The 9,548-nt window shown below is 39.5% G+C and overlaps 2 protein-coding genes and 1 long non-coding RNA gene across 7 annotated transcripts in view; 1 reads left to right on the top strand and 2 right to left on the bottom strand.

Moving 5' to 3' along the window:
• Nucleotides 1–1,307: 1,307 nt before the first annotated feature.
• LOC135259083 (uncharacterized) lies at nt 1,308–6,863 on the top strand. Of its 2 annotated transcripts, none has more exons than XM_064342979.1 (13): nt 1,308–1,716; nt 1,929–1,968; nt 2,213–2,354; nt 2,480–2,612; nt 2,870–2,921; nt 3,322–3,462; nt 3,705–3,832; nt 3,941–4,074; nt 4,151–4,223; nt 4,328–4,379; nt 4,712–4,819; nt 5,164–5,698; nt 5,957–6,863. In XM_064342979.1, the coding sequence occupies exons 1-13, from the start codon at nt 1,694–1,696 to the stop codon at nt 6,178–6,180; spliced, it is 1,785 nt and encodes a 594-aa protein (XP_064199049.1). In that variant the 5' UTR covers nt 1,308–1,693; the 3' UTR covers nt 6,181–6,863. The 2 variants fall into 2 exon arrangements, with proteins under 2 accessions (XP_064199049.1, XP_064199050.1); XM_064342980.1 differs by lacking the exon at nt 1,308–1,716 and adding an exon at nt 1,734–1,829.
• LOC135259084 (uncharacterized) lies at nt 1,826–2,636 on the bottom strand. Its single transcript, XR_010331191.1, has 2 exons — nt 2,496–2,636; nt 1,826–2,333 (listed from the first exon to the last, which is right to left on the bottom strand). It is a non-coding gene; the product is annotated as an uncharacterized LOC135259084 (long non-coding RNA).
• LOC135259082 (proton myo-inositol cotransporter-like) overlaps nt 6,286–9,548 on the bottom strand; it is a 47,338-nt gene continuing 44,075 nt past the window's right edge. The window contains exons 10-12 of one of the 4 annotated variants that reach the window (XM_064342977.1): nt 9,099–9,271; nt 8,072–8,140; nt 6,286–7,907 (exon numbers count right to left, since the gene is read on the bottom strand). In XM_064342977.1, the coding sequence (XP_064199047.1) occupies nt 7,899–7,907; nt 8,072–8,140; nt 9,099–9,271 (251 nt within the window). In that variant the 3' untranslated portion in view covers nt 6,286–7,898. Of the gene's footprint in view, nt 9,272–9,548 lie in introns of all 4 variants that reach the window. The other 3 variants (XR_010331189.1, XM_064342976.1, XM_064342978.1) reach the window with 3 other exon arrangements.

Raw genomic sequence — 9,548 nt, 5'->3', positions numbered from 1 at the left:
GACGCCCTGCCTGTACAGTTTTGTAAACATAAGTGCTGCTTTGGGGCCCCTCAGCAAAATTTAACAATATTTACATAACACTACATTACTGGCATTTGTCAGAGGCTCTTATCCAGAGCAACTTACAAATTAGGAGACAAGTACATAAAACAAGAAGACAACTTTCAAGAATGTCCTCATTTCCCATACATAAATTGGATGCATTTTTTAGTTACAGATGAAATGTACCATTTCCAAAATCTTGTTATTTTGACAATAAATGTATAAACATTAGCTCTTTATACCTATATTATATGAACAGTTTTACATAGCCTACCATATTATGATAGGCATGCTTCCATGTTAGCATCTACCATCCTGGAGTAATTTTTTCCCACTGTTCTTTGCAGAACTGCTTTAATTCAGACAAATTGGTTATGTTTGACTAGGCCACTCCAAAACATTAATTTTGTTTCTTTTCAGCCATTCAGATGTGGACTTGCTTTTATGTATGTATTGTCTTGCTGCATGACCCAATTGCACATCAACTCAAGGAGAGATGACCAGATATTCTCCTTTAGAATTTTCTGGTACAAAGCAGAATTCATGACTCCTTCAATAATGGCAAGTCGTCCAGGTCTTGAGGCAGCAAAACATCCCCACACTATCACACTACCACCACCACGTTTGACTATTAGTATGATGTTCTTTGTGAATTGTGTATTGTGAAGTCATGAACACTGAACATAGCTGAAGCCAGAGAGGCCTTTGGATATTATTCTGAGATCTTTTGTGACTTCCTGGATGAGTAGTCGCTGCGCCCTTGGAGACATTTTGGCAGGCCGGCTACTCCTGGGGAGATTCACCACTATTCCAAGTGTTCTCCATTTGGAGATAATGGCTCTCTGCGGTTCAGTGCCAGAGAGTCCCAGAGCCTTAGAAATGGCATTGTAACCCTTTCCAGACTGATATATTTCAACAACTTTTTTTTCATGTTTTCTGGAATTTCCTTTAATCATGGAATAGTGTACTTGTAGGGCTTGTAGGAACTTTGTGGTGACTAGGCTACTTCACTGTAATGTAAGGTTCAGTATGAGTGAGGTTTAGATTCAACAGGGCTGGCTGCAGTGAAGCCTGGCTGTGAATCTAATTATCAATTAAATGTGTGTCCTGTGTTCACTCAGTTTCCCACTGTCTTATATTTTGTCTACAGATCTCTCACCATTCTGTGTGACAAATATGCAATAACAGACGAAATCAGGAAGGGGGTAAACATTTCACAGCGCTGTAGCTTAGCTGGCTACTTGCCACAGTTATGCCTACGTAAGTACTGTGTAATTGGCTCGTGCGTATCTCACACTGAACTAAGAGAACAACAAATTTATACTTGGAAGAGGTTAAAGTTAACAACTGGATAAATTAAACGCGAGTCATCGTTAGCTTACCATCAAGTCGACGTTCTGCAATTTATCCACTTAATTTGTCATTGGAAATTAGAATTTATATGGAGTTTCGCGCGTTGCTCACTAGCTAAGTAGCATTTGACATGCGGTTGGTTACGTCGGAAAATGTAAGGATTAGATGTACTTCGCTTGGTTTTTGACGACAGGTTTGAACATCGAGCCTTTGAAATTCACATGCCAACGGTCGGCAGTAGCTCACTTGTCAGTCTGACTAGCAACAGCAGCTAACGTGCTACGGTCGGCCATACAAAATGAACTGGGTCGGAGGGTCACGGTAAGTTAATGGGCTAGAGGAAATTAATGGTTTTGCCGACTGAAACAAACATGTTTATTAAAGCACATAACTAATGTTATAACTAACGGATTAAAGGACTCAACACAAGCAATGTAAACATAATTTATTTTAGTAACGTTATCTAACTTCACTGACATGTTGTTTTTAATTCAGGTCAGCTAATGTTAAAAAACATGTTTGTTCACTTTCAGGAACCGATGCATGCTCAAAAATGATGCAAGAAAACAAAGGGTAAGGCTGAAGTTAATGAACTTTAGAACCGTATAACAAAATAATTCAGTGTAGAAAAGCCATAAGGCCGTGTTTTCCTACATTCGTTCAAGTAACTTTGGCCTGCGTTTTCTCGTCCTGCCATCTGGCTATCGTTTGTTTTCTTCATTGTCGCCTCAAAAACAAATTGCTAGTTATGTTTTGGTGTGGCTGAAAATAAAAATTTCTGCAAGAAGTATTTGACATATTTTTTCTTTTTGCCCAGGAGTTCTTTGAAAAGAAAAAGATGCAGAAAAGGATAGAGCATTTGGGGTTAGCTGCAGATCCTCAGGGGGCTGCTACTGGCAGTATAGACCTGGTCACGTTGTTTATTGTGAACCAGATTGCTGCAAAGAAGGAGAACAAATGCAAGTATTCAGATTTTTACATATGGCACGATATTGCATAATTATAGTACTAGCATGAAAATATGTAAACCATTTCTGTGTCAGAGCAACAGTAGCCACACAAAAACCAATATCTTGTTTTTTAGATAGCCATAAAGTTACCCATTTGAGTCAGAGAAAAGGGGCCCGGTGGCCCATCCACGAGGACACGCTGGAATTGCCCATGAGCCCTTGTTCTCCTTCACGTCTCTGTCTGATGGAAAGTCAGCCTCAGTACAGGTAAAACTCCATGCCTTACTGGAATCCATTAAGCAGTCCTCCGATTTAACTTATAAAACAAATGTCTCCTCAGAAGGAACAACTGTAGGCCCTACTTGTGGAAGTATCTTGAAACTCCTCGCAAGATGATGTTAAATTGAAGTTTTAATGGGTCTTACCATGCATCTAATTAAACACATGAATTTGTGTAATTCAAGCACATAAGGCCTTTTTTGATTTGGTTTTATATTGATTTTCTTTTTATTTCTATCATGTAGTGTCCAGAGAAAAAGAAAGCAACATCTGTCTGAATGGAACAACAATAGACAGGTAAATTGAGCTCAGATTTACAAACAATATAGCAATATAGTTGTGTTCAAATATTTTGAAGCGTTAAAGAGTGATTACTTTTTATGTCACCATTCATATAGTTGGTGGCATTTCTGTAGTTTTATGTTGTAAATCTCAAAAGACCAAGTAATTCAGTTTTGATTATAAAAAATAATAAAACAAATTGAGAATAATCAATTACAAAACAAGGGATGGTTGCAGCCTTAAATGCTTGGTTTTGGCTGCATATTTCACTACCTGGGGAAAAATGTATGCAACCTTGTATGTATGGTTAGTTCATGTCACCCATATAGATCCACTAGGTGGCATGAGAGTAACATGTCCATTATAAGAGGTGAAGTAGCCTCAGTAGACATTCAGTTGTTTAATGTCCCTCCAGCTCTCGCCAGTGTTAGAATCCAACATGTCCGACTGCAGTGCCTCCGATTACCGGCACATCATCTCGGACACCTTCAGTCCCCTATCATCGGCCACGTCTGGCTCTCTGAGCGGGACCTTTCCTGTTGGGCAGAGGGGAGAGGTGCACAAGCCCTCGCACACAGAGCAAACACAGCCATTAACAGATTAAAATGAAATGATCACAAATACAGTTCTTACACTTTATGGTATGTCCATGTTCAGTGCAGAGCTGCAGAAAGCCCTCAAGGCTTTCACTGTCCATCAGGCATTTTAATCTATTCTGTGCATCCAGCATTTCTCACTCTCAAACATATGAGTATCAATTAACTGGATTCATACCTGCAAACATGTTTGCCATTGTAGTTCAAACCTTTCTGCCAGCCAAGAGAGGTGAGAGAGGCCAATCCATGGCCAGCAATTTCGCATGGGTCACAGCTTAAGGTCCATTACCCTCCAGTGTCCAGAGTTCAGTTTGGTGGTACGGAATCCAGGCAAGTGGGGATTTACCAAAATCGTGTACATTATGAATATACATTTAAGAAATGTATTCATGAAATGTTCCAAACACAGAATACGCTATGGATCTGTTTATCCAACAGTGTCATTAGCACACAGAGGAGTAGAGGACGTACTTTGAAAACCACAGGATGCTTTCTCAGCCTCTCTAAAGAGGAGGAGAGGGATCAAGAGACAGCATTAGTGGATTTTGACGGTGGCGACTACAACAGCCAAGGTAACCATTAGCAACTTACTGATTTCACTTAAAGGCTTTGCTTTTGCAGTACTCAAAAAGCACATTTTACTTTCAGAAACAACATTCGACAACAGAAAAATAAGAATCAGTTTTCAAGAGGAATCACCACAAAATTCTGTGTCCATTGGGTAAGTACCATGCAAGTTGATTTCTTATTGTACTATAGGAAGGAAAATGAAAAGTTATCTTTGAAACTAATTTGTATTTTTGATTGTGCTAATATATTTTACAGGGATCCAAATGAATCTGAGAGCAGGCACCATGAAGCTGATTTTCGGTCTCAGGTACAACATTGACAATTTATTCATTCAGATATTCAGTTGTGAAAAGTGATCATTTCCTGTAAGATTTATCACAATTGCTAGACTGATAAGCTGAGAAGCTATCAAACCTTAAGATCTAAGGTTTCATTCTTATACCGTCTGGGCGAACAGATGCTTTGTTTTTGACAGAGGGGATAATGTTTCTATACATTATGTAAGTAAACCAAGGAACATGCATATGTATCTGCTACATTTTATAATTCTGTCTTCATGCACTGTATGCCCTGTGAAAATTTCGGTTATTTGATTATTTTGTGAATGTTGTGTTCTTTTGTCCTTTTGATAAATCACAGCCTGTGGAGTCTGCAATGTGTTGTGGGCGTGGCCAGGGCTCGGTGAAAAGCTGTGGATCTGTGTGCTCCTCTCCCTGTGAAGGTCTCTTCAGCTCCAGCTCTGATAGTGTGAGTGTTGCTCCAAACCTGGTAGTGGAAGTGTTTCTGTGGATCACATAGTGCATGTGCTGCTCTGGTTCTGATTGCACATCATTTAGCCTTTCCTCTTCTAGAGGGAGGGGGGGGGAGGTTGAGGGGAACTTATAGGCCAGGCTATAGATAAACACAAGGATGAATAAATAGCAGTCATACCTTGAAGCTGGGCCCTCTGGCACACATGGTGTACTACTCATTGCATTATAATCGCTACGGGCACTGCTGGAAATTTCAGGACAGGCCTTTCTGCCTTGGACACTGTAAAGCACATTAATACTAAATACTTCACTAACCATGACCCACAATACATTTGGCAGGTGGGAAGTAGAGGGGGTGAGGGGGATCAGTTTGTGCCCTCTCGTCTCCAACCCGGGACAACACAGGGGAGGGAAGCCTGGACAGGGCCGGAGATCCGGCCTTACGAAACGAGAGAAACCGGGACGCAAACCGACGGCTTCTTTGCGTGTCGCACTTCTGACGCTTCCACACAGTGCAGTCCCAGGGAACAGGGCGAAGTGTCCACTTCCCCCAGCGCCTGCGTGGGGTTCCGATCTCACTCTCGCCAGGTTTGGCACGAGAAGCACAACCAGGCCACCAGGGGGCAGCATGTTGCAGCCGATGAGCTGCTGGAAGTGGATTCACAAGCAGGGACTCCAAACAGCCTTGGAGAAGAGGACCCGCTACCCCAGAGTAAGTCTGGAGTAGCAGCACCGCAGAGCACAAGGGCTGCTTTTACAGGACAGCAGCTACTCTCAGGGGGACCAGAAATCCTCTACAGGCCCAAGACCATACCTGAAAACTGGAGACTCAGCACTCCACCCCTCAAGCATATCCACTTGAAGAAAACTCCAGGTAAACATTGGCAGCACCGGACTTCACACATTATCAGTTGAATGCTATCCTTGTTGAGCAAATAGGTTTGCATTTTGTGTTAAACATCGCTGTAGTATTGTGGATTTATTCTGTATGATATACAGTATATGCCAAAGGCGTGGATACAGTAACTTTTGTACTGTCAGGTTTGGGCCTGTAGTTTGTCCCTGCCATTAAGAAGCCTGTGAAAGGGACATTTCCAACATTAATTCCATCATTTTGTCTTGCTCCTGTAAGTGAGGGATGAGTTCAGGAAGGAGCAAAATGGCAGACAGCGGCAGGTGAAACAGGTGGAGAATTATGACCAGTCAAAACAGCATTCTGTGGAAAACGCGGCAAGAAGAGAGGGAGAAGAGCTCATAACCGAGAGCACGCTGATGACCAAGGTCTCAGAGGAGACTGAAACACTGCAGGAAATTGCAGATATTCTGTTAATGATGAAACAAAAAAACAAGTTATAGTGTAAAAAGTAGCTTTTACAGCCTATGCAAGCTTGTGTGTGTCTCTCTGCATGTGGATGTACTGTATGTATGTGTTTCTACAGTAGTAAATTAGACATGAAATGATTAGCATTCTTTTGATTCAACATTTATTAAAGTAGAACGAAACACTGAAAGATTATTAGCATTTATTTTGGCCATTTACATATTCAAGGGTCAAATTTCATGAATATATATAGTTTTATATAAAGATAAAATCTAGGAAAAGATGGATAGCAACAATAATTGAATTTACTATACAGCACTGATATGTATGTATATGTGCATGTATATATACATATACATACACATACATATTTTATCACTAGATTGTCATAAACTGTACAAACACTTTATTATTTTCAATTGTTTTACATAGGAAAATTGTTTCACCACAAACTTACAGGACATCTCTGTCAGTAATAAAACTAGACCAACACTGGGTTGTAATGGTCTAAGATGCTTCCCTTTATCAAAGTGCATTTTTAAAGTCACAATACATTTACGTAACTGTCAAACACAAGAAGGCTTTGTTACATGGCTGCATGGCATTTTAACATATTTAATTAAAAAAAAAAAAAACTTCTGTAATGTTTTCAAATTAAAGTTGGAAAAAATATATTTCCAGTTAAATATTTTGTTAATAAACCAAATACAACCACTGATGTTTGAATCTGTAATTGATTACTTCATTTAAAACTTCAGCTTTAACCTCTAATTTAGGAACCAGTAACTGTTTTTATACCTGAAAAAGTCTAGGAAAATCTGACTTTCTCCACCAAAGCTACATTAATTTCTACCTGAAAAACTAAGTATTTATACAGTGACACAACTTTAGTTTTTAGTATGGGGGAACTATGTATGAAAAGGGTTGTAATTCCTACATGATTCACCCAATAGGGATCCGAATACACTCAAATTAAAGCTGACCGTCTGCACTTTAACCTCATGTTCATGGTTTCATTTTGAATACAATGTGCTGGAGTACATAGCCAAAACAAAAATTGTGTCACTGTCCAAATACTTACGGACTGTGCTGTACATATTATAGTTTGTATGAACGGCATATTTTACTGCCTGCCGATTTACTGTACGATATGCGCTGACGTGGGCAGTGTTTTGTCCCCCTGAAGGAACTCAAGATTCTGCAAGATTACAGGCCACACAATAGCATAATAACACCGGCTTTTACAGATGGTTATGTGAGAAGTCTGTGTCACAGACAATACATGTTTTCATCTAGGTCTTCTTGTGTCACTGACCTATTACAAAAAAGGTATCTAATCAGTAAACTGTGTAAAGCATACCTGTCTACCAAGGTGTTAACAGGTACAGTACTACACAAAGATCTGATTACCATATGAAAATAACATTTACAGTACAGTACATATTCAACACATACTACATCAGCATTCCACTCAGCCACTTGAATGACGGTTAGGCAATTTGATTTGTACACAAGGCTACAGAGGAAGACAAATGAAAAATGACCTACGTCAAAAATAATTTTCCTAAAAACAAAACAACAACCACCACAGCATTTGATTTCATTCACAGCATGTGTCTGTAAACATAACCACAATCAAATCATGAAAGAAAAATATAAATACGCCACATACAAAAATATCTTCTCCCTCTTGGTCTGCAGAGCATTGCTCCAACATAATGAAACATCTTCCTGGTTAGGTACAACTGTTCAACTATTGCAACTGAAAAAAGAAAATTTAGTTAAAACCAGAAAGCCCCAATGAAAGTAATTCTAGTATGGTATAAACAAAACAGTTCTGCTTAGATGGTCATTATACCAGTTACCATGAAAGCTGGCAAACATCAACTGAGAACGGAATATATCTACTGGTACTTTCATACTTACAGATATATATGCAATGCCACACTCTGGCTCCAGGACCCTTTTTCGTAACTGGCCCAACTCGATACGAGGCTAGAAAATTAGACACCTACTCATTTTCTGACAACGGTTCATTAATTTTTGGCCCAAGAACAACACCGCAGGCCTCCAACTTTGTGTAACAAGTAAAAGCAAGTTTTTTCATTTTGGTTTTGTTTCCCACACTATTGTGAATCCATTATTTGAGAATGCCAGTAACTGTAAAGGACTGTCAAATTATAAAAAGGAACACTTGCTTAAATTAATTACTCAAAGTTAAGGACAAAGCTGATTTACCAAAACGGATTTACAAAAAATAAAAATTTGTAAATAAAGAGAAAAACTTGCCACGGCAAGATGATTACTATGCTAACCACCCTTCCCACCACCATATACCAAGTAAATGAAAATACTCTATGATGCTACTAATTGAAATGTCACAAAGATCTGGTAAAGGGTTACTGGTATAATCACCACAGAATGCTGTATTAGTGAAAGATCTAAGGACAGAGAGAATCAGAAAATTGTTCAGATGTCATATTCCAGAGAATGCAGATATTTTATTACCTGAAAATTACATCATCTTTGTCATTATCACATAATGTGTAGTTAATTTGTTTAATTTAATTTCATTAATTAGTGTGCTATTAAATTCCGGTTATATCTTCTTTCCAGGACTTTGTATTTCTAATTGTACATGTTGCATATCACGAAGTGAGGAAAATATATCACTGGTCTGTTAATTGAAGAATTTAAACAATCATATTAGGTGTTAAGGTCATAAAGTAAGTTTAATCCAACATCTTGGGTGCTGCACATCCCCTCCCTCAATCCTCTGGAATATGAATGAAGTGACCCAGGGTGAAGACCAAGGATGAAAACCACCAATCTATGGTTTCCCATGCTCCCAGAATGCCTTTGAGCGAAGAGAGGTGAGGAGGCAAGATGGCCAGACCAGCTACTCCACATCTGAGGCATCATTGTCGGACAGGTGATAGTTGCTTCCTTTTACCCGGATGTACTCGATCTGCCGAGCCTCATCTGAATCGGATGCTCCGCATGTGCATAGCTGGCTCTCAAACAGCGCTTCAATCTCTTCCAAGCGACGGCCTTTGGTCTCCGGCAGGCAGCCATAGATGAAGATGAATCCCAGCAAAGCCAGGCCAGCGTACAGGAAGAACGCCCCTGGAGGAATGACAGGGAAACCCGATCAGCCACAACGTGATTATGCACTACCTGAATACACATAAAATATACTGAGCTCATATTTACAATATGGCTACTCGTGACTAGTCCTTACATAACCAAAGCTGAGAATCAGGCATTCTTAAAGGCATACTCTGTAGGATTTTTACCTTGAAAATATTAAATAACCGGGTTAAAATGTATCTATGATGCACTGTCAATCTGTCTTTATGTACTTTAACTCAATTCATGCACCTTCACCTGTATTTATTATTAT

The sequence above is a fragment of the Anguilla rostrata genome, chromosome 7, assembly GCF_018555375.3.
Source record: "Anguilla rostrata isolate EN2019 chromosome 7, ASM1855537v3, whole genome shotgun sequence".
In the NCBI taxonomy this organism is placed as follows: Eukaryota; Metazoa; Chordata; class Actinopteri; order Anguilliformes; family Anguillidae; genus Anguilla; species Anguilla rostrata.
This window is presented reverse-complemented; position numbering and strand designations above follow the sequence as displayed.